Below are 26,037 nucleotides of genomic sequence, written 5' to 3'. Positions count from 1 at the left end.
CTGTCATATAAAGGATACAATTTGAGACACTCCCACCAAACTGTTTTTTAAAGTGATTTCAAATTTCTTAGATCCTACAGCTCTCCTTCCCTTCAAGGATAGTTGTTAAGTATTCAGAATGCCTCTAAGTATTCCCTAGGAACCACTTCTGAAAATTTGGTGTTAAGGGCTGTAAAGGCTGTCATTTAATTTTATGTTCAAGAAGCAGTAACTGTAAACTGCTGTCAAACTGGATAGTCTTGCTCTCCCTCCATTTCTGGCCACAGACACTAAAAGCAAATCAATCCTATTCAACACAGTCATAAAACTTGAGCCAAGAAAGGAGGCCAAAAAATGCAGGGTGAAGAGAGAAGGGGCCCAACTGTGTGGTCATATTGGCTTGCTCCTCAGGGGAATCGTGATCAGAAATGTGACAGGGAAAAGTCCCTTCTAGTGACGGTTTTCAGTTAGAACATACTAATGATTATATTACAACAGTATGAAATATTGAAATAGTGGATTGAAAAAAACTGACTGTGTTCTTTCCCTCATTCCTCTGTATCTTTCCTTTCCTGCATGCAGACTGCAGATCTGATCTCTTTTACTTTGTGTATGGTTGTCTCAATCATCACTGATAATTGAATAGTATATATAGATTTTTTTTACGTATCTACATTATCTAAATTAACCCAAAGTAGCTAATTTATTAATTGAGCTTATTTCCATAGATATATTTGCATAAACTGACTGTTCAATCAATAGTAAGCAAAGAACATATGGCTTATGAAATGTAGAACATATGTAGTCAACTGCACATAACATGTGTTTGCAAAACTGCCAGCTGTCATATTTTGGGTAACATGCATCAGTGTGTGAGAAATCAAGCCTGTGAGAAATCCATACTATTGCCTTTTGAGTTGGTGATAATTTCTTTGCAAGACAATAAGAAGTTGCATTTTGTTTGGTAAATACATGCCATCTGTTTGTGTTATTTCTTATTCCTCATAGTAGCAGAGAATAAGCGCAAATACCTCAGAGGTGCCACAACATAGCACCTCATTAATCTTCCCACTTTTTATTGTTGGTAGACAGTAATTGCTCCCTGCCCTATAAATTACAAAGGAAGGAAAAAGTCTATTAGATAGACAAATGCATGTAGAATTAACTGTACAATATTATGGACACAGCAGCACAGCAGTCAGATTTGTTGTGACATTTATAAACATATTATTAGCTGCTCATAAGGGACACACATAATAGCAGTGTACTAGACACAAGGAACACCTACTGATCTTTTTTCCCAAATATGCATGCTTCTTATAAATAAAAGAAGAATAGAAAAGAAAAAAAAAAAAGTAAAAAACAAAACAAACAAAAAAACAGGTTTCAACTTAACCTTTATTTGTTCCATAGTATTCTCACATAGCTACCTATGCAAACAAATAGTAATGATAAATATATAAAAAATCTGTTTACTCATTTTTAACCAGAATATTCACATCATGTACGTTGCATATAGCTGAATGTTGGAGTGTATGTTGCACTAAGCTTGGCATAGCAAACCTATTAACCAACCATCAGCCAGCACAAACCTCATCTGGAAAGCCACAGCTCACAGTTTTGCTGAGGCTAGAGAAAGGCTGACTGCACTACTTCCCTCCTCACCTCTACACTGGGAAGGCACACAGGATCTGATCACAGACACTCAACCACTTGTGGTGTTGGGACTGAGCAGCAGCCAACAGCTATAAGTCACCTGCCTTTAAAACAGCCTAACAGATTTTGCATTTCTTCTGACCAGATTAGTCCCAAAAGTTTTCAAGACCTCAGATTCCAGATGTTAATGTTCTAGAAAATGACCTGAATGAGCAACAGGTTACAACACAACCCCAAGCTCTCATCTTGGCTTAATGTGGTGCAAAGATGACCAAAATTAAAGTTTCATTTACAAATGGTCTCTATATTCAAAATACTTAAAAAGCATATCTCTATAAGTAATTCAAAAGCATAAAAAGATTCAAAAGAAAAAAGGCACATAAGCCATATTCTTGATTATTGTTCTCATTTGCTGATAAAATGTGGAAAACCATTTGCACTCCTAGCACAAGAGCTCAGCTTCTGTTCCATGTTCTTGAGCACACATCCCAGAGGTGTATACACAGCAGCAAGCACAAGAAAAGGTAAGTACACATAGCTCTGCATCATGGGCCTTACAAGAAGGCATGCTGCTGCACATGCTAGTGAGTCAGGAGGTGAGAAAAAGACATAGAAGAGAGATAAAGAGCATCTGACCCCTGATATGATAGAAACCCCTGAGTATGCACAAAATCTGCCATACAGAACAGATATACATACATAACTAAGGACCATCAATCTTAGTTGAACTTACAGTGTAATAATAGCTACCTGCACATAGGTTTTGGTTTAGAATTGATCCGTATTCAGTGGGACTTCCAGCAAATGGTTTGGGTTGAGTTTAGGGTGACAGGAGACAGTTGTTAAAACTCATCAGTTGGAATTCAGCTAAAACCCTCAATATATATTCTCAGACAAGAAATTAAACTGGCTTCAGTTTTTTTCCTCAGAGTTTAAGGTGTTATTAATAAATAAATAAATAAATATTATTTATAGTTTAGCAACAAGATTTTTTTCAATGCAATTTTTTTTTTTGTCCTTCAGAATCTATCTACTCTGCTTAAAAATACTCCAGAGTAACTACAAGGATATAATAAAGTATCCTTGCTAAATTAATGAATTATAGCAGTTCAGTCTCTTGTTATGGATGGAGTATATGCTCATAATTTATTAATTACCTCACATTAATTAATTTAGGTAAAAAATACAGATGAAATGGGTTTATATATTATGCAAAATCATATTTAATAGGAATTGCTCTTTTCTAGTAGTGTTAATTCAGATCAGTATTAGACTGCAGCTAACTTAATATTAATCTGATTTTGTGTGTATCTGAATCTGTAAAAAACTTCAAAGTGATCTCAGATCCTCTGATTGCAAATATAAATTAATTTTTACCACATCACCTTGTATAAGACTGTTCGTTCCACACAGCAGCTATGTACATGTCTAATGATAGAAACATAGCATCTCATGTCCTCAGAATATCCAAGGGTTAAACGGGAAGATAAAAGAGATTGAGGGTGCTGATAGTACCAAAGTAGATACCTAAGGAATAAAAGTAGCTCTTCAATTGATTGTTTCACATGACAATTTTAGCATATAGCATAGCACAGATAAAAAATCCTGGATGGCATATTCTGTACATCTCTCTGTTGCAGAAATACCTGTTGTAAACATTTCTCTACTGATTCCCATGTAATAATTCATGATATATAGTATATAAACCCCTATTCCTCAGCTATGCTGAGATGACTGAGATGTAGAGTAGAGCTAGTGATTTCATTTACTAAGGACTGAGATATCCAACTTTATTTTCAATAGATCTAAATTTCTTTTTTTTTTATTTCAGTTTGGAGTATTTTGGACTAACATATTTCTAGAATTATACATTTTCTAGGAGTCTCACTTCTCACAAAAGCAGTCTTGAATATCTCTCATGCTCAGACAGTTAAAGCTACAATGAAATCTCTGATTCGTAATCTTGGATTCAGAATTGGCCATATGACACAGGCCATATCTTTAATAAAAAAAAAAAAAAAAAGTCCATTGATGTCATCGTAAAAGGATCGAGAAGGCGGCAGATGCAGACCTTGCAATTTCTCTGGGACAAGGAGATTTTTCCCAAATAATATGGTGACAGGTCTACCTGTCTAGCACCTCCAGTTTCTATTCATTTTAGGTTGCTATGTGACTTAAACATGGTTCTTGGCAAAAGTCATGATCCTGAGTTGCTGGAGACCTGTCCTCACTTATTTCTCACTATATGTGTCCTGTCATAATCAAGACAACACATTTTGCTCAACTCTCCCAGGTTTTAGTTCTGGAACAACTTGGAGGGAGAGCAGAGATTTGAGGCCAGCCTCTTAAGCAATACTGCTTTCAGGTTGCTTGCCATTTCCACACATATCAACATTTGTTGACAATAAAGTGAATTAGATAGAGAGGAAACGAGGCATGTATGAGTCAGAAAATGGGTCATACATGAAAACAGCTTGAAGCTATTAGTACCTAATGTTGCCATTCAATGAATAAAAAAGAAGCTGATGCTAGATGTTCAGCAATGTTTTAGTTATTTTTGAAAATACACTCTTGGCCCTAGTAATTTTCTTAAATGCTTTCAAAAAGAGAGGTACAGAGAGCAATTAATATTTTTCATGGACTGGCTTTTGTACTGAAACACATTTCTTCTTCTGAAGAGTAAGTCTTTCAGTGCTTTGCTGAAATGAAACCAGGAAAATCCTTCATCCTAAGTAAGGGAGCACGGGTCATATCTCAAATAGTGCATTAATTCCTTGTTTCTATGCGGTCATCCCTTATCTGCGTATTAAATGAAAGCAAAGTAAATGAACATACATGTACATTTCCATGTAAGGACTGAAAAGGAAATATATCCATGCCATTTTGTTTTGTTTTTCCCAAGAAAAACACTAGGTATGCATGATTAACAAGTCTGTGAAACATTATTTTTGTTCAATTTCAAACACTGGTTAGTAATATCATTAGTTTCCAAAATTATACTCACTGACTGAGCACCTACTCATCTTTTGCATGTTTTCACCCTTATTCATATGTAGCCTCATGTCTTACTTATTCAAGCCTGCTCAGAAAACAGTCTTACTGACATTCCACATGTAATTTTCAATAGACTCTTCATTACAACAACTAGGTACTTCACAGACACCAGTGAATGTTTATTCATAAGGCTTCTGTGTGGTAAAGCAGTGATATTTCACGTTAGGAAATTAGTCAGAGAGAAAGATATATGCAAGCAAATTTAGTTCTGGTACATTTCAACTTTTTGAAGGCTGGAGTCCTGTTCTGTCATTACTTGATTATATTTTCTCAGTGTACATGAGAAATGACAAGGCTTTAAAGAAAGTAAACCATCAACACCCAAAGCAAGATCTTGTGGAGTCATCTCAGTGGCAGCGGACTTATTTAAGGAGTGATGGAAGATCAAATCAACAGCACTGACCTCTGCCACATGGGCTACCAGAAGAACCACCAGCTGGGCTAATTCAGTACTTTCTAGGCAAATCTGTATTGAACATGAATGAAAAGCAAAAGTATCACACACGCGTTGTGTGGAATTGTGGTGGTTTTACCGTGCTAGGTGGCTAAACGCCACAACCACTCTCTCACTCCCCCTCCTTAAATGAGGAGGGGAAGAAGTAAAGAACAACTCATGAGTAGAGATAAGAATAATTTAATTAAAGGGAAAAAAATAATTATTATTATGGAAAGATTATTTTTAACTAAGCAATTTAAAGGAAAAAAAAAGGAGGGGGAAAGGAAAGGGAGGGGGAAAGGAAGGGAAGGGAAGGCAAGGAAAGGCAAGGCAAGGCAAAGGAGGGGGAAAGGGAGGGGGGAAGGGAAAGGAAGGCAAGGCAAGGCAAGGCAAGGCAAGGAAAAAAGAAATAAATGCTATGTGGAAGTGCAGAGGAAAGAAATTACTCTCTACTTCCCACAAGTGAGTGATGCTTGACTACATCCTTGAAGCAGGGCCTCAACACACGTAGCCGGTGTTTGGAGGACTGACGTTTTCACAACGAGAGCCCACCCCTCCCCTCTTCTTCCTGTTTCCACCTTTTATTGCTCAGTGTGACTTGGTTGGTTTAGGTCAGCTGTCCTGGTGATGTTTCTTTTCTCACTTTTTTGCCCACCCTCTAGGAGGGTTAGAGAGAATCCTGATGCTGTGTCAGCAATGCTCAGCAGCAGACACAACACTGGTGTGATACCATTGCTGTTCTAGCTACAAGTGCAGAGCACAGCACTGTATGGGCTGCTGCATGGAAAGTTAACACCCCAGCCAGACCCAGTATAGGAATGTTGTTCTACACAGCCCCAGATCCATACCTCCTGTTTCTCCTTCTTGGCCTTATTTGCCCCATGCTCTGTAATATATACTTGTTCTGTTTCAATTCTGTTGGCCCCATTTCTGGTCTCAGTCCCCAAGTACCTTGAAATTCCACCCTTTTTCTCCAACCCACTGTGTAATTTCTCCTTCTACTTGACTTTTTTGGTTCTTCCCAAACTCTTCCAGGTCACAGAATCACTAAGGTTGGAAAAGACCAAGATCACCTGGTCCAACCACCCCCCTACCATGTCCCTAAGCACCATGTCCAACCATTCCTTGAACAACCCCAGGGAAAGTGATTCCACCACCTCCCTGAGCAGCCCACTCCAATGCCTGACAGCTTTTTCTGAGAAGAAATGTCTCCTAATTTCCAACCTAAACCTCCCCTGGCACAACTTGAGTGCAAGACCCGGTACTTAGCCATGTTGAACCTCATCCCATTGGCCTCTGCCCATCAAAAAAACTCTTCCCTGACCAGGAATTGAACCTGGCCTGCGGCGGTGAGAGCGCTTAATCCTAACCATTAGACCACCAGGGATGGATAAGACGCATAAATAAAGTCCTTAAACAATATCTGCTTTCTCCTACTAGGCCTCTCCCTCATTTTTATGTCTTTGTTTTGTCTGCCAGTTCACAACAGCTTGCTACAGCATCCTTACCAGAGATTCAAAGTTTTCACCTTACCAGGTCCACCTGGTTGTTTCACTGGCCCCATTCTGTTCATCAAAGAGACCTCTTTTACTTACTCCTCTTCCAATCATTTAAGCTTAGTTTTTGACCACATTTTACTGGTGTCACTTTTGCCAAACTCTTTAGAACTAATACAAATAAAGCAACAAGACACTAAAAACAGAAGAGAAACCATATCAGCATATGAGGAGATGCTGAAAGAACTGAATTTGTATAGTCCTAGAAGACTATACTGCTGTCTTCAATTGTATGCATAAAGGAGATGGAACCAAGCTCCAAGAAGGAGAAGGAAAAGAGACAAACTGCACAAGTTTTAAGAAGAAAATTTTGACTGGACATTAGGAAACAGTGAGAGTGGTTCAGCACTCTAACAGGTTGCCCTGTTTGGATGTGAAATCTTTATTTCTGGATATATTCAAAACTCAACTGGATAGGGGTGAGAGCAACCTGATCTAACTTTGAAGTTAACCCTGCTTTGAGCAGGCTGTTGGCCAGGTAATCTTCAGGGGACCCTTCAAACTTATATTACTCTTTGATTCTCATCTCACAGTAAATTTTCTTTCCCCTACCTGATACTTAAAAAGATAAGGTTTTTGTTTGCTTGCTTTTTGTTGATTTTGTCAAAACACTTTTAAAAGAGAGAGAGAGATAATCATCCAACACTGAAAATGTAAGTCAAAGCTGGGCAGTGTAAGTAACTAGAAACGAGAGTAACTAGGCAGACCTAATAATAAGCAACATTACTAAATCTACTAGAAAGTGAAATGTAGTTTTGCTCTGTGGTGTTTAAAAAATTCTCTGTAGAATCAGATTTTTTTCCTCTTTATTTGTTAATTTTATTCCTTGGATCAAGAAGTAGTAATAGTAATTTAACTTACCAATGTGCAACCTGCTTTAGCAATATTTAAATTCTTAAGCTGCAATATGCCTTGAAGGTGTTCTTAATATATGCCTTTTACAATTGCACTGGTTCTCAGATTGTTACCATTAGAATGTTAAATTAAGTTATTTTATATAGTTTTCTATCTCTCCACCGTACTCCATGCCTCTAATTGGGCTGCTCTGGGATTTTTAAGAATTTGCCGAACCACCATAACACCATTTCCAGGATTTGCATACATTTATCTCCTATTGATACCCCAGTAGAAGAAAACTAGGACTATATTTCATGTTGCATGGCAAGACAAAGCTATAAATATTTTTCAACCCACATGTTCTAAGTAATCCAAACCATGTAAAACTATTGTAAGGTAATAAATGTGTTACTGTGGCTCATATGTTGGCAACATACACACTTTTTCCTTGCTTGTGTTTATCAGTTTGGCTAAAGGAGAAGTGTCATTTTACTGTAGAATGGAAGCAAACAAACAAAGCTGTTCTTTGACATATTAGCTCCCTAAAGATACTTAGATCCAGCACATGCTCTTGGCCTTAGTGTTCTTTGCCACTGCTACAGTTTCCTGGGTACAAGGATTCTGTGATACGTAATTTGAAACAAGGATCCCGTCTCAAGTTCAAGGTGTAACTAATAACCAAAACAGCGAACACTTATATGAATTAGTTTTCTTTAGAAAACAGCTTATACAAGCAACTAAGTAGTAACTAGAGATACTGTTTGATCAAGATAGGTCAGCACAACAAATGTTTTAAGTAAGAATGCTTACTAGCCTTCTGAACTGTAAATACAGATGGTAAGGTATTATATAACATTTTAGTTTTGCCAAAGAACAGATTTTGTAGAACTTGTCTTCAAAATTAAAAAATACATTTTTAGAGTTAGCACCTTCTAAGCTTACACCTGTTTACAGATCAACTTTGAAGAGGGAAAAAATGTAAACATCTAAGAACTGGAATATGTCTCATGGATTTACAAACGAATAGATCTTGTTTCACAAACTGCAATTACATTTAAATTTCAGAAAATTAAAGGAAAAGGGAAATCAAAAGAAAGCTGTAGTTATTATATATTCAAATTTTAACTGGGCTATATGTAAAACCAGCAGCAGAGGCTATCTGTAGAAGATATTATGAGTTTCCCAGTCTTGTTATTGAAGATTTAAGGCCTAAATTCTATGCTGCTTCTGCAGCTGCTACTCTCTGCACCATATCTTCCTAACCATTTGTATTTACTATGGAGTGAGACTTTTCCTGTGTTGGAGTAAATGTCCTTTCTGTTTTCTTCCTAGGTTAGACACCTCCTTTGTATCATCCAAGGAAGTGTTCTATAGTCATGTCTTAGCAGCACAAATCAATCCTGAAGCAGACAGTCGTGAACAAAGCAGTATTTCACAGATCTGCATGATAGCCAGTAATAAAATAACAAAAAGGACTGGAACTAGTTGCTTTGTTATTGAAGTTGAATTGGACAACATTGTCACCACAGATCAATGAGACACCAAAAAATCTTCAATGAAGATTTTTCCCTAGGTTTTCCCTATTTTTTTTTTCCTAGGTTTTCGCTAGGAAATTAGTTAAAATAGTTTACTATCTGTTTATGATGATATGATGATTAAGATGAAAAAATGTACTGCTAGCTCACATAGCTTATGACTGGAAAGTGAAATGCATGGACATTAAATGCAACCCAGTGCTGCCTAGCTGCTCACTGGTGTGTCATCCTCAAGGGGACAGGAAGGCTCTCTCCTATAGCATTCAACAGCCACTCAACATAGATAGAGCTGCCTGGCTCCTGGTCATATAAGTTTTGACAGTTGGCAGTGTTGTGAGACAACAGCATGTGGAAACGGAATACAATGTGTTCCGCCCATGTTGTCTGATATGAGACAGACTATACTCTTGAACAGTAGTTGCAGACTGATTTTCTACCCACTGGATGTTAAGTGGTTGCATGCAACATTTTTCATGGTTAGCCACCAACAACTTGCTTAAGAAACATTTGTACTTACTTCTGTCTTTCAACATTTACTGTTATTTTCTTCTATTAATGTCTTCCATAGAGTGGAAATAATGCGAGAGGCGTCATTTCTCATTTAGAATAAGATGCTGGTGGTTGTGTCACTGGTTAAGAATGTCACTGGTTGGAAGACCACTGTTATTATTATGTACATCTATCAAATATAATTTATGCTTAGGACATTCATATTTAATCTCCATGTTTTCTAAGAACCACATGTCCTTGTTCTAATAAAAGGTTAGAATAAATTTTCAGATCACTCCCAATTCTTATATTATTATGCCTTGTCAAGGAAGATTATCTTGCAGATTGTTTTATGATCTTCCTGTCTCAAAGAGGAACAGTAATGCTAAGTATGTAGTAGGTTAAATCTGGCAAGCAGTATCTTACATGTTCATTGTCTTGGGTGAGAAGAAAGATTTTGAGTAAAATGGTACAAGAATCCTCTCAGCAACTGGAACCTGAACTTTGCAGAAAAGCTGAAATGCCTTGCTTTGCCCAGCGTCACATTGATCAGGATTCCTAATGTGCCGTGGTAAAAGATGTCCTCTTTCATTTCATTGGAAAGGCCACTCAAAGAAATAGGGATAGTGTAGAATTCCAGATGTGACTTCTCTCTTTTTAGCAAATTTTCCAAGCAGCCCTCAAAATTAATGCAATGAAAGCAATGCTTTAAATTAGGATGTTGAAGGACAGCATCTCTGCTCTGATCTCAGTTCTGATGCCTGTATAGACAACAAAAAAATTCCATGCAGACAGAGCTGGGAGCCTATGATTGGTTTTAGTGTTTCATTATCAACAATATCAAATTACTTAGTCTCAGTTTATTAGAAGAAGTGGATGCATTTCATTTGCAGGACTTTACATTGTTTAGAGCTGTCTTAATTCTGGTCAGCCTTTCTTGTTTTCCTAATGAGAAATGCTGACATTTGATGTTCACTTTGCAATTGCTGAAGCAACTGGTGCCAGCAATTAATGTTTTCCCTATCAGAGCAGATACGGCCAGTAGTGTTTGTTGTTTCAATAGCCTCAGAGCAAGAGTGATCAAGGCCAATAGCACAGAGTCAATTCTCTGTCTTCCTCTCAAGGAATATAGTGCAGTGTCTATCTGAAGGGACATTACAGATGTTGACATCTTTGACTCCTTAAAAAAAGGAAACATAATGGTGGGATTTATTTCATATAGCTCTGGACATCACTATGCGTCTACCTCCTTGTCCATTCAAAAGATACCTACATCAGAATGAGTCTCTTTAGCCATCTTTTATTATACAGAAAGAAAAACTCACACTTTTAGGTAGGCCCTGATACATCTGGTCTATTTTAATTATGTATCTTAGGAAGGGATAATGTGTGTGCTTACAGTGCCTCTGTCTCTCTGTGGTTTCATAGACTAAGGGAGTCCATGTCAAGGTTTGATGCTGCTGTCCATGTCACATGATATTCGAGGTGTCCTAGGTGACCATTTTCGCTGACACCTACCTGCTACTCCAGGAAGCTGTAGGTCCTGTGTCATATCTACCAGCCCCCTCTAACCTTACAGCCCTTCAAATGGCATCAACATATTATCTAACGAGAGTTGCAAATGAAGTAAATTTGCATGAGTCCTTCATGACTGATGTGTAAGTACCTCAGAACCTTTAACAGGTTTGTCTTCACAACACTTCCATGAGAAAGAGTAACTTCACATTTTCCTATTTTTTTCATTACAGGCATCTAGTGCTGTAAAATTAACAGGTATAACAGGACAAGCTCTGAAAACAAGAACACTGAGTATTCAACAAACTGGGGTCAAATGTCATACACTGATGCTTAGAGATAACCTGAGAATGGATTCATGCTGTAGAGAAAAACAACAAGAACCCAAAAAACTTCACAATACATAGTATTCTTTCATGTTATGGAAAACCTCATACAGCATTAAAAAAAAAAATAGATTTATTCTAACATTCTTTCAATCTTGAAATTTGGAATGCTCTTTAATGAGAACTCAACATGAGCAGCTACAAAGACTCATAATGAATCAGACAACATTAAAAAAAAAAAAAAGAAAGAAAAAAAAAAAGAAAAAAGAAAGAAAACATTAGATTAAGTAACATTGCTGTTCAAACTGCATTTATAAATTACAGAAGAGGATTCAATCTACATTTGTAATCTTTCTCCATTCTAGAAAGCATTAAAAGTTAAAGCTGTGATAATACCGATCAGCCCAACATGTTTATACTAATTCAGTATCAATTTCAATATGATAAATACATTGCAGTAAAGCTAAATAAATACTTTATTATATTAATCTAATTCCAGAGCCTGAGGTACTAGAGGGAGTAATGAATGATTTTTCATCTGATATTTTTTATATGCTGATATGCCCTGTCTCTGTCAATCACTACAAACAAAAAGACAGTTCTCTCATGAGGTAGCTGGTAGGGGCTGTCTCTTTTTACATGGGTTTTGCTCAAACTTGGAAGCAGCACCAAATGTAGGTTACAGAGAGCCTGAAATACAGGCATGATTTTACTTCAGGTTTGAGGAGTGCACTTTCAGTGGGATAACACTGTAACATCACACACTGGAAGAAGAAAAAGGATTCATCTTTGCTGTTTTTTATAAGAATTTAGTGAGGTAAATTAGATACTGAATGGCTTCTTGTTTTTTCCCCTGAATGAACAAAAACCTGACAAAAAAAAATATATATATAAGGAAGTAATCTGACCAGAATATAAATTTATTAGTTAGGAACAAAAGAAATATTTCAATAAATTCACTATAGTATCCATAAACAAATGATTTCCTGTATTAATAAACAACTAATAGCCAGCCTTTAAGAAACACTACTAAATACATAATATAAGGTAAGAAACACTACTAAAAACAATGACAGAGAAAATAAAACATATGTCAATTCAAAGAGAATCAAAAACATAAGTAGTGTTATGCCTTCTGTCCCTTATTAAAAGATACTGACACTGTAAGATAAGGGAAAGGTATTTTAGTTTGGCTCCCTATAAAAACAAGTCACAAGGTCAGACAAAAAAGGGGTCAAGTTCAAAACAGCACAATATGAATTAATTAAGCCCAGTCTCTTTTCTCAAATTCTGATGACCCATGATTTAGAAACTACAGGAAAAAGGAGATTTATTTAGTTATTTATTTGTATTCTTCACAACATTTGTTCTTTTCTCTATGTACTGTTACATTCTTCAGCTAGACATATGTCTGTCATTGTCTTGTAATAACAAAGTCATTTAAAATGGAAACACAATTTAAAAGAAAAAATATATATATAACTTCTGAATGAATACGTGTCAATTAATACGTCAGCATGATTTTGAATATTTAGTAACAAAATCAAATTACCTTACATTTTCTTCACTACATGTGGTAGTCTTGTGACTGAATATTTTGAACATTTGGTCCAAGTACTAACAAAATATTATTTCAGCTCTTACCTACAATGAATATTTATTGTCCTAGTAACTTATATCACAGAATGCACTATTTGCATCCCAAATCCATCATATAACAGGGTTATATAAAACAATGCAAACATCCCAGTATGGTGAGCTAAACAGCACAACTGTTACACGGAAATGGTGAATAAGAATTCCTGAAGGGTCCTTTGGAGTCCTAAGTTACACTAATTGCTATAGCTGCAAGCAACCATATCATAAATTGATCATGATAGATTTTGAATTTTACTAGGACTAGTTTGAGACTGTTTTGCATTTACCACTCCTTCTGGTAGGTTGTTCCAGAAATTCACCATTTTAGTAGTTAGACATCTTCCAATCTCCAGCATCTCTATTTATTGACAGATTATACTGCCCCATGCTCTCTTTTTTTCCAGAATCCAAGTGAAGCCAATGCGATTAGCCAAATGAAGTAAATTGGAAATTCATGCATTTAAATATTTTTAAAAGAACTTACTTTTATACCCCATGATTACGTATTTAAATATTTCCCAGACACTGAACACCTATTCAAATTATTTCTAGCAGACTATTTGTGATTGGATTTGTGCCAAAGTACAAGAATAAAGACCTAAAATTTAATGTTGTCAAGACAATAACTTTCTAAACACAGTCTTGCTGAAGTGAAGAAAAAAGCAATGATTTATCAATTTAATTCCAACAGTAGTACGCCTGTTAACAAAAGATAATCATAGCAAGAACTTTGATACACATTTCCTATTACCATATCAAATGTGCCTTACAGAATTATGGCTGGAAGGGGCCATTAAATCTGTTGTATAACCTTGTATACAGATAAACCACCTGCACATCCAAGATCATAAATTCACTTAATTACTGCAGCTTTAAGCCCCATCAGTTGTGTACGGATAAAACACATCTTCAAAGGACATAGTCATCCTTGATCAGAAATATCAGTAAATAGGGAATCCATCACTGCCCTTACATGTTTGCTCCAATAGCTAAACTTCACTACTAAAAAGTATGCTAGTTTTATTTTGAAGTGTCTCACCTCAATTCACTATTCAAAAATGAAAGAATTTCATTTCCACAGTTCAACTTTTATTTCCAGATAATTCTTGTTTTTCTCTCTCCTTAAGTAAATCACCCTGACTATAGTACATTTCCTGCCTGTGTATTTCAGCTTCACAAATTCACTGCTCCACTGTTTACACATCTCAGCTCCCTTACATGCTTTCTACAAAAAAAAAAAAAAAAAAAAAAAAAAAAAAAGTAACATAGTGCAAAGTGCACTTTTACCCTGAAATCAGTTAATCAATCAAGATCTTTATGCTCTGATATGTATTCATTTTTCCTAGAGGAACTGCATTTGATTGCAGTAAGATGCATATTATTTGAATCAACTCAGTTAACAGATCACTTTATTGGAGTGCCTGGCATAACCATTATCTTTTCACTAGTTCTTATTTCAACTGATCTCCAAAACTGGTTAATCATTTGCAAAAAGCGCAACCATAATCTGTTTTTTTGGACCATATTCTGCTACCAGATTCTCACTCTGGCTGATTTAGACTATTTTTAAGAAGATACAGTGCTGTTCCCAGCAACAAACTATCTTGTGCAAATAAGTCTGACCAAGTCTGATTCTCAACAAGGAAAGAGTAATTTGTTTTTATTTACTTAGAGTCACTCCATGTGTAGCAAAATTACTTGTATCTCCCAAATAAACAGATACAGACAGCAATTAGAAAATATATATATAAATATATCTAACTGTTCACTCTGACTCAGTGAAGCCCATTATAATATGATGATGTAAAATTACGCTATTAACACTGCACAAACATTAACAGTGTGAGTATTGAGGTGTTTGACTATATTTTCTTGGAAGCTACAACTCTATTAATTACTCCCACATATTTCAGAAATTAAGTAAATGTTTTCACAATTGACAATAATATTAAAACCCTTCAATCTAAGAATAAAAGTAAAATAAATAAAATAAGATAAAGAAAAATACCCTTTTATTTCAAATGCAGCATGTCAGATTTCTGCTTGATATATATCAACTTCCAATGAAAAATACAAGTTATTAGGCATATAGCTCACAGAGGTGGTTGCTGACTGAGATACTGTCACTGAGTCAGCCGTAACAGTTTGATTAGGAAGGTTACTCTGTGTCTGAACGACTTTCTATATAACCCACTTATACTGTAAAGGAAGTCAGAGGAGGAAAATACTCTTACTAGCAGCTAAGAGCTGAACAAACAATGGCTGGCATATGAAAACATCTGATGGTGGAAGTCTTTTTAGTATACTTTTAGACAGTAATCCTAATATATTGCAACAGGGAGATTGTTTGCCACTCCTTAATCAATTACGTTTTCATGTTTTCCAGAATTTCCATTCATGATTTAATTCATTTCTCATTTATATACAGTTTTCAAAATTTGCAGCTTACAGGCACAGTAAGCTGTAAGTTACAGTTCTGTTTTATCCTCTGCTATTTTTATGGTCTAGATATCGTGGACAATTCCGTGAGATTACATGGTCTTTTACACAAAAAGCGAAGCCGAGGGCACATATTGCAACATTCTATTTTTCTCAGCATATCTGCTTAAAGATGAAAGAGAAATCATCCGTAGCACTTACCTGTAGAAGGCTGGAGGACCAGCTTCCCTCATCCCGAAGCTGCCCTGTTCATTTTCAAGGTAGTAGGGTACCTGCTGGCTGTGATGATGGATGAAGGGTGAGAGCTGGGGTGCCGTTTGCAAGAACACCACAGGGCTTGGTGGGACATTGTTCAGTGAGTGAAATCCTGCCAGGCTGCTGGACCCAAAAGATTCTGAAGTAGGGGCATAACTGAGCGTAGTAGAGCCGTACACTGGAGCAGTAGTACCAAAATCGTAAGTGGCCCCTTCTGGGTAGTTAAAAACTCCTGTCTTGTTGCTCTCCACATACATGTCGCTGAGTGATCTTTCCAGGGGAATCTTCAGCTGAGGTCTGCTCAGTGTCTCCAGTTCAGTGCCTTGAATCTGGTGCAGCAGGGTAACTCCAGAGGTTTTGGTGTGAAGGGTCATGGTCATTGCTAATGGCAGTGAGCAAGGAACATATCTGCTTTTACTGTCAACAGCGAGATCAGCAGCTGGCAGTCCACCTAAAAAAAATACCAGAACCTATTCTGAGGTTCAGCAGAAATCATGTTAAAGCAGCACTACACAGGTATTCCTCTGATCTCAGCAAGGAGGAGGATGCAAACAAATGCAGGGTAAGCACTGGAAACACACATTCTCCCTCTCCCTCTAACTTTTGAGAACTCCTCATCTGCGCTAATATGCGTTACAAGGTGCTGGCTACAAGCCAGGAGCTCTTGCCTAGTGCCGACGCTGGTTTAAACATCACTTCAGAAACAATTAGCTTTGGAGTTATACCAAACAATTGTCCCACTGAATGTTACTTTATTCTTACTAGTCATTTAATTTTTCACTGCAGAGTAGCCAGCGCTCCACAGCAACTAACGGGAAAGGACGCTGAAATTAGACCAGGAAGACTAGTCCAGTGGTCAGCCAGATTACTGCCTTTTATTTCCTCAGCAGGCTCCAATCTATCTGTGCTTATCTCTCCTCCCGTTTGATTCATTTTCGTGTTTGCTAGAAATATGTAATGTGTACATTGTAATGACCCTGGGTAGGACTATGCTGTAACTGAGATATGGCAAAGCAGAAAGTGTGTGCAAGCGCGTGTGCCTGTGTGTGCTTGTGCGTGTGTGTGTGTGTAGTTAGCCTCAGTCAACAGAACGAACTAACAGAAATTAAAGGGTGACCTGTGTAGGAGAAAACATTTATAACATGCTTGCATCAGTAATAGCAACTTGAATTAGCTAGAGGATAAAAATAGCTTTAAAAGTGAAGAAAAGCTTTAGATTAGCCTAGAATTTTCTATCTGCTTCTTTTTTAGCTCATAAAATTATGAAGTAAATTATCCTTCAGACTTTGCCTTAGTAAAATCTTAAATATTAGGAAAAAATATTTGACTGCATAACACATGAATTGAATACAGGATATTTTTTTATTATTCCCATGAACAAAAGCTCAGCAAACTTGATTTTTGAAATCAGAGTAGAAAATCAAGTAATCTAAAATAAACTAATGGGATCAGCTTTAAAACAAACTGAAATGCCTCTCAAAGTTATTTTTAGGAAAGAAAAGGGGGGGAGAGAGAACATAATGAAAAGGTGTGGCATGCATGCTTCATCTTGCCATCTCATTCCATATAATTTTAACTTTGCACAAACTAGTTCTCCTGAACCAGCTAAATGAAAACCTCCAAAAGCTGTTCCAAGTTCTCTAGTATTATTGCTGTGGTCTGTGGTTCAGTCAGCTAAACAGATTGATGCCAACCCTTAACACATTAATATATGGGCTCCAATTAGTATGCTTTGAATACTAGCAAAGTCTATGCTATACTTAACTCCACAGTTAGTCAGCTTAACCTTCAGAAAAACCAAGAAACTGAAAAACTGAATATGCACGTCACTAATAGCCTCTAGAAAAGTTTACTAAAAATTGTTTTATTTTAGTAACACTGTGTTTTTAAAATTTCTGCTAAAATAGCAGGTTACTTACATTTCAAAGATTATACTGACATAATATATATCTGTGCCTCTGCAGACACACAGCTAAGACAGCAGCACATACATAAATATGTACTTGATAGATTTCCTCACCCACCCCGCCACCCTCCCTACCCTGTTCAAATTTCAAATTGCAGACTTTGATCAAAGAGATAAGCCTGTTTAAATAACACTGGACTAAACATGTTCCCAGTTAAAAAAAATAATAATAATCAGACAATCATACCCAGCAGTTCAGAAAGTCTTCGAAGAGTTATACTGAAAATATGCCAGACAGTGTGAGAGAGAAAAAAGAGAGTGTGTGCATGTTTGCATAGAGTGGGTGAATGTGCATCTGCAGAGACTCACAAAACAGCAAGCAAGCATAGCTCTCAACAGCCAGTCTGCTGGGCTACACAGACTGAAATGAATGGCAGTTACGAGTTTAAGGTCGGTCACTCTTATAGATTTCATTTCGTGCTTCAGTAATACGTAGAAGAAGCATTGTCTCATATTATACTGCATAATCTGGGAATTAATGTGAGTCTGTCTGCCTTAAGAAGTACCCACTTCTTATGTGTGTTACAAAATGGACTTTAAATTTTTATTTAAACCATTATCTGATGTGTATGCTATTTTAGAAATACTACACTGACATGTAATAAAACGCTACAGCATAATAGCTGGGCAGAAGATGGAAGATAGAAGAGTGAGCACGCCGAGTTGACTTCTGAGTGTGTCCTGTGCAACCTTAGTGCACTTTACATGCAGTTTTTTAAAATGTCATTAATTATTTTGGGAGTGTTGTATGTTTTCAGGGAGACAAATATCTAAAATTTCCACCACATGCAAACAACACTGAAACACACTTTAGGATTAAGCAAAAGCAGCTGCTCTTTAATGTCTGCTCTACACAATTCAACCTTATGACCATTTTTCTACAGGCCAGTGCGGAAAGTTTCAGACAGTTTCAGAGCTCGGGAATAGATGGCTGCAGATTCCCTGCATACATAGACTGGTACACATCTCAGAAGAAAAATGCAAGTGCCACCAACAAGGTCTTATGGGTGGGTTAGAAATCCCTGTAATAGCATATTTTGCGTCATAACATGTTTGCGTCAACTTTTTTCTTTGGGGAAGATCAAGGGGGCAAGAAAGGGCAGACTGTGGGAGGAAGGTGGGCCTAGTTAATCAAGCAAAATTCTAGGAAGAAGGTGAATTTTTTATTTATCCATATTGCATAATATTTTATTATTATTTTTATTATGCATACTATTTAGACATTAAAAAAAAAGTCAAAATAGTATTTAGACTTCATAAAATAAAATCTGTGAAATGCAACAGATTATCAAAAGTGTTTATTTTCCTTGTCCTGTATGGTGATGACTACCCTACTTGCCCCAACTAACATACAGAGCTTTAGAGATGGCATTGAATGTGTCTGCTTGTGGGCTTGTCCAAAGAAATAAACATAGGTTCCTAAAACCCAGTCTTTTTGCCCAAAGACCAGGACTTACTCCACCACCCAGTTAATCACTGTGAAACATTAGATGTCAGGTTTTATCCATTTTGAACACAATACATACAGGATATAGCAAAAAGTTTTGGTGGTACTTTTCACCTGTGGATGCAAACAGCCTAATCAAAAACTTGGTTACACTAAATGCCATTTCATATATGCCTTTATATGCTTCATGTATGCCTTCATAGTAAAGGGCTTCCCTTATACACTGGATATGTAAAAATAATAATGGTAATAATAATGAAATCACATGTAGTAACTATAGAGTAAATAAAAACACAAATTTCCTGCAACATCTTCATTTCCAGTGCTAGACATAAATGCTCAAAAAATGGGAAATGCTCAAAGTCAATGGGAAATGTACCTTTTAAGATTTGATAATTTCTCCACTAACATTTATTCAGCTACAGCCCTATGTATTTCTTTCACTTTAATTAAGGGCCTAGTATTGTTTCAGGGATACAGCACACATATTACAGGAGAAAGTCATCTATTCAAGCCTTCCTCACACCCCTATAAATACTGAGGGAAACTGGTTCTGCAGACTGAAAAGTTGCTAAATTTGCATCAGGTATAGATTGTTTTTTGGGATATGACTGAAGTTTGGGGATATACAATTAAGATTAATGCTGGTTTTGAGCCATACATGATATGTACACATCTGTTAGAACAGGGAAAAAAACAGGAAGGAAAAACAGAACGGCAGTTAATGAATACTGAAAAAACAGGAGGGGACAGTCCACAGTGACTGAGGAGCACTACAGACATTGACTAGGAAGTTCAAAGCAGAAATTGCTTCTTCACATGTGGTGTTTTTTAGTGAGATTGAGACAAAAGGTGAGTTTCTGAATCAATGAAGATTTAGGCACTCTTTCTCATGGAAACTAGAAATAAATTGATTACATGAAAGTGACTGATTAAATCCTGTGTTCCCCTTTTAATATCTCAGCCTATTTTCCTTTTCTAGTTATATCAAAGTTCCAGTGCCCAACTCCAATTTTGCAGAATGAGGATTTCACCCTAAGTAACACTGATGAAATACCATCTGTAGAAATGTTAAAACTAAATCACATTTCTGTAGTTAAGTTTGCATCATGTAGAGCTGGATAATATTCAAATTTGTTTCTGAAGGCAAATTCTGCCCATTTCAATTCATTGATGCCCACAGTTTGCTTTTTACATGTATTTATTTATTTTTTTCCTTTCTGACAACCAGCTAGACTGATCAGATTAAACTAGCAGAGTCTGTACAGTTTGACTCAACCAGACAACTGGACCACTGATCCAACACACTTACCAACTAGAAACAGGAGGGTTCTGAATTAAATTCAGCATTCTTATTATAACAGAAAACATGAGCATATTTTCTCTTCAAATCTGGGAAATAAGTCAAAAACAAGAGAATTAACCTCCTTGTAAATGTAAATGTAAATGAAGTGTCACAAGCCACTCAGAAACAGAAAAAGGAAAAGGAAGGATAATAAAATATATAGGAAAAAAAAAAAAAAAAAAGAAAATTTATCTAAATAACTAAAATAAGGTTTGGGGATTTCTAGTGCCATGATTCATTTTCTATTAAGTAAAAGTCCTCAAAGTCAATCGGGGTATGGTAATAGAACAAGTTCAATTTATAGGAGAAAAAAGAAAGAAAGAAAAAAAAATAATTTGAGGAAGAAACAGCCTGAACAGAACAAATTCTTGATTCTGGAAAAGCTAAAATAGCAGTTTGAAGGAAAAGGAAATGAAAGTAAAAAACATATATGAAAACTATTAAAATTAGAGGAATCCTTAATGATAGCAAAACTCCTAATCCTGTACTGGGTGTTTTTTTCAGTGCTAGTTTTAGTACATATTCCAACAGAAAGTGGTAAACTCAGAACTGAGAGGATATACTATAAATTTTCCGTAAACCTGCTGACAGTGAGAGACCATAAACTTCATTGCTCTGGTTCCACAACTATAAAGATAGAAGCTTTTTTTAGCTGCTGCAATTAAAGAAGAATCTATTGCACATAACAGGAGGAACATTATGTTTTTCCAAGATTCCACTGTAGCATTACAGAGAAATTATGTTGTGTTTAGTCCAGTGAGGAAACTCCTCAAGATAGACAGCTGGAGAACAGCACCATCTACCCCACTGCTTTACAAATCTCTGGAAATAAATAAATAAATAAAATAAAGCCCTTGATACCACTAGGCAAAGCATGAGGTATGCTGAAAAATTCCTTAGGCTCTTAGTAGAGATAAGCTCTTCAATCTGTTATTGGTAGTTTATAACATTTAATTTTTTTATAAGCTGATTTGAAGATGTCTACATTTTTTCTCCAGCCCCCAAACAATTTACCAAAACTGTCTATGGCATGAAAAGGCTGGACCAAAGATTTTTAATTCTGCATTTACTTTTTATGTTTGTTTTACAATTACAAGGGGAGTTTCTGCTTTCACATGTCAAATGTATTTAGGGAGTTTGATAGCATTTTCTCAAAATATTTATTGTTCCAAACAAGAAATGGTGGAACACAATTATTCCACACGTTTATTAATTTCCATCTTTTAGATATACTTTCAGTTTTGTCTATACACTGACTGAGAAGATCTTTTATATATTTTATCTGAAATTATCTGTGTAAGCAAAAGAAAAACTAGGCTGGGATGTCAGGGTAGGTTTTTGGTGAAGTATTCTAATGCTTTTTCATTTTAAGAGTGCTTACAATTACTTATGACGTGATCAGATTTTTGCCATTCAGGTGGAAATCTTACACGTCAGGGATGAGCTCAGAAAGAATGACTTGGAAGCATGTGAGCCATTTGGACAGAAATGTTTTGCTTTTCCCATCTTAAAGATTTCTAGAAAACCTTTTTTCTTGAAATGAGAAGCCCTTTTTTTGCTATAGGTTTTATAGCAGGAACTTTGAATCTGGCAAGGACCTGAAACTGTCACAAAAATGCCTTTTGCTGTTCCCTGAAACTCCACCCACATTTGGCCAATTTTTAAACTGTTTTGTAAAATTTTTAGAAGTTAATATTTCTTAAAAATTCTCCTGACTGAACATGCTCTCTTCTCTCTCAGCTCCTAGTCCTGACTGGACTGGGCATGAAACTTCCCAAAAAAGTGACTGATATGCCACCATCCAGATGAACGTACAAAAAGTTTTCTCCTTTCATTACTGTTCTGGGGCACAGTAAGAGTCCAGGCTTGAGTGCAGATTATTGTGTCAGTTATAATGCTGAATTTCAGTTCCCAGATTTGCAGACTGCATTTCCTGACACCAAAGTGGGATACCATCTTCCTTTTCAATTCAGCATTAGAAAACAATCTGTAGAAATGCACCCTTTCCTAAAGGAGTAGAAAATATGCTGTAATATAACTAGCTTGTGAATTTCTTCAGTGTTTTTTGTGCCTATGAAAGATGGGAAAGGATAAGACTTAACAATTATGCCCAAGCCATACAGGATAAATGACTTACTACATACATAAAATGGGCCAAAATACCTGAGTACTCTGGACAAACTCAAAAGATATTAGCAAATACTGATGTTTCAAAGGGTTAGTGCAGATGTTCTCATGCAGGCTGGAAAAAAAAAAAAAAAAAAAAAAAGAAAAAAAAAAAAAGAAAGCTGGGGGTGAAGAAGGGAGGCAAGAAAAAAGGAAGAAAAAAGACATCTCTCTGCTTTCCTAAGCAAAATGTTAACCACTTGTGAATGAGATGTTCACTGGCAGACACGTAGCACTACAATACTGTGATTTAACATTAAAGAATATACCTTGCTTAATCACAAATGTTGCATCGTAACATACCATTCCTCATAGATCTTACTTAATTTTAAGAACTGAATGAGCTCTGAAAAACAAAGCTGGAGCTTAGTATCCCATGTTCATATTATTTTATTGTGCTTATTTCAAAGACAAATCAATTTGAGTGACTGATCATGAGTTAGTATTTTGAAAGGAATCTACCAAGAAAACTTTCATAGAATCATGAAACCGCTTGAGTTGGAAGGGATCTTAAAAATCATCTAGTTCCAGCCCTCTGCCATGAGCAGGGACATCTCCCACTAGACCTGGTTGCTCAAAGCCCCATCCAACCTGGCCTTGAATGCTTCCAGGGAGTGGGCATCCACAGCTTCTCTGTGAAACCTGTTTTACTGCCTCACCACCCTCTGAACAAAGAATTTTCTCCTAACACCTAGTCTAAGTCTCCCCTCTTTTACTTTAAAAAGGTTCCCCCTTGTCCTATCGCTATCTGCTCATGTAACAAGTCATTCTCTTTTTTAAAAGCCCCTTTTAAGTACTGAAAGGCTGCAGTGAGGTTCTCTTCAGAGCTTTCTCTTTTGGCTGAACATCCTCAGCTCTCTCAGCCTTTGTTCACAGGAGAGGTGCTCCAGGCCTCCAATCATCTTCATGACCCTCCTCTGGACCCACAGTAGACTCACATCCTTCTTGTGCTGGGGGCCACAGACCTGGATGCAGTACTTCAAATGAAGCCTCAAAGGGCAGAGCAGAGGGGGACAATCACCTTCCCTTGGCGAAGTGCTGGCCACTCCTCTTTCAATGCAGCCCAGGATGCAGTTGGTCTTCTGGGCTGCAAGTGCACACTGTTGGCTTATGTCAAGCTTTTCATCCACTTGAACTCTCAAGTCTTTCTCTGCAAGGCTTCTCTCAATGAGTTCTTCACCCAATCTGTACTCATGTCTGAAATTCCTTGACCCAGGTGCATCACATTACACTTGAACTTTTTGAAACTCATCAGATTCACATAAGCCCACTTCTCAAGCTTGTCCCTTTGGATGGCATCCCTTACTTCCCACAGCACCACTCAGCTTAGTGTCATGTGCAAACTTGTTGAGGATGCACTCAATCCTACTGCCTATGTCATTGATAAAGAAATTAAACAGCACTGGTCCCAAGACAGACCTCTGAGGGGCATCACTTGTCATCAACCTCCACTTGGACATAGGGCCACTGACTTCAGGTTGAACTCTGAAAATCTTCAGAAGGAAGACAGCTTTGTATTAAGGATAAGGCATCTTCAAAAATGATCAAGTATTACCATGCCTGGACTCCCAGAGTTAGTCAGAAATAGTTAACCCCATTTTTGTGGTGATATTAAGTGTGACTAACAAGTTTTATTTATGAGATTCAAGTTGTGAAACTGAGCACAAAATTTCAGCATTTCCCAGGTAGGTGAGGAAGACAACTGTAGCCAACTTATTTCTAGTTACCAGAGGACAGTTTGAGGAAACAAGTTGCAGAAACAAGCTCCTTAAATCTGAGTAAGATACCTTGGAGGAGAGATGTGAGAATGGTGTCGGTAAGAAAGATTTTTATCTGAATGAACTCTTAGGAAAATTCAAAAAAGTCTGGTTATAAAAACATGCCAGTTTCCCCAACATGGCAGCCTGAGCTTCATACAAGAATTGACACTAGATACCAGTTAAGTGTCTTAACTAGAAGACAGAATAAAGAAGCCTTCCAGATAGCATTATAAATTTGTAACTGTGATACCGTTATAAATTTGTAACTGTGATATCTGTCTTCCAAGTTTGTAAATTCTTAATTTATTTAAACTTAAAGTACCCTGAGGTGATTTCAGGGTAAATGGCACACACTGCAGTATACCCATGTAATGTCCCTAAAGAAATGAAATTCTTTAAACTGATAAAGTACCTTTGGTATAACACATAGCATCCAAATAATGATCTTGAGATCACTTAACAGATAACAGGTTGTACCTCTGGTGAACCTATACATACCAATTTGAACATGAGTAATGCAGGAATCTATGTGGAAGAAACATCTAGCATCTAGATATTCTAGATATAAGAATTAACCAAAAAAAAAAAAAAAAAAAAAAAAAAAAAAAAAAACCTGAACAGTCTGTAGAGTACAGATAAACACACATCTTCCCCTGCCTCTTGTCCCCATCCCTTCCCCCAGAGTCCTCCATTGTTTCAGCAGTTTTTTTAAATGGATGTCAGCTCCATTTACTAATCAGTCATATTTCATAAATAATTAGCCTCACTCACAGTGTTATTTCTCAATATTTCTCAATACTCATTTTCCTGCTAAATGCATGACAGTCTACTAAGGAACAACAATGGTCTCTCAGATTTCAGGCTTAAACACATATGCAAATACGCCTGTGCAAGTGTACCCCTTGGCATGCAAAATATGCATGATGATGTTCTCCTTAGGTAAACTGTCCCAGTTACATCATTTCAAATACTGTGCTGTAATCTCTGCCTGATGACTATTTTTTTCTTATCTTTTGCTCTAGTTTCAAGTGACACTGCAACAGATACCTATAACAAATACAGCTCTATAACTCTATTATTTCAAAAGATGTTTGCTAATGGGAAACGGGGAAGGAAAAAGAGGAAAGGGGAAAGCAAGTGCTTGCCCATTTGATAATATTCAAATTTAAATAACAGGTCTCAGATTAGGCCTCTCAGTGTGAGAATTCCTGTTTCCTTTATTCCCTTTTGGGTCTCCCAGTACAAGAAGAAATTCCAGAGAACCCAAGCATGTGGATGCCAGGCATAAGAGAACCTGCTTCAGGTAGCAGGACCTGCTCATTCCGCAGAAAGAAAGGTTCAGGGTAAACCTAATTGTTATTTACAACTGCTTTACCAGAGAATACAAAAAAAAAGAGACAAATTCTTCTTGGAAGTGCACAGTGACAGGCCAAGAGGCAACATTAGACCAGGTGGTTTAGAAATTCAAAATAGATATTAGGACTTCTTTTTTTTTTTTTTTTTTTTTAACCATAAAATTGGTCAAATACTGGAAAATGTTGTTCAGAGGCTGTGGACTCCCTGTCCTTCGAGTCTGAGACTCAACTGAACAAGTCTCTGAGCAAACTGATATGAATAGCCTTCCCTTTAGCAGATATT

General features: G+C 36.7%; 1 protein-coding gene across 1 annotated transcript in view; it reads right to left on the bottom strand.

Annotated features, from left to right (window-relative positions):
* The window catches only part of ESR1 (estrogen receptor 1), a 139,696-nt gene that overhangs the window by 98,304 nt on the left and 15,355 nt on the right, over positions 1 to 26,037 (bottom strand). Inside the window, exon 2 of the mRNA XM_084285268.1 lies at positions 15,662 to 16,166. Coding sequence (XP_084141394.1) covers positions 15,662 to 16,095 — 434 coding nt within the window. The 5' untranslated portion in view covers positions 16,096 to 16,166. The remainder of the gene's footprint in view (positions 1 to 15,661; positions 16,167 to 26,037) is intronic.

The sequence above is a fragment of the Netta rufina genome (assembly GCF_964035555.1).
Source record: "Netta rufina genome assembly, chromosome: 3".
In the NCBI taxonomy this organism is placed as follows: domain Eukaryota; kingdom Metazoa; phylum Chordata; class Aves; order Anseriformes; family Anatidae; genus Netta; species Netta rufina.
This window is presented reverse-complemented; position numbering and strand designations above follow the sequence as displayed.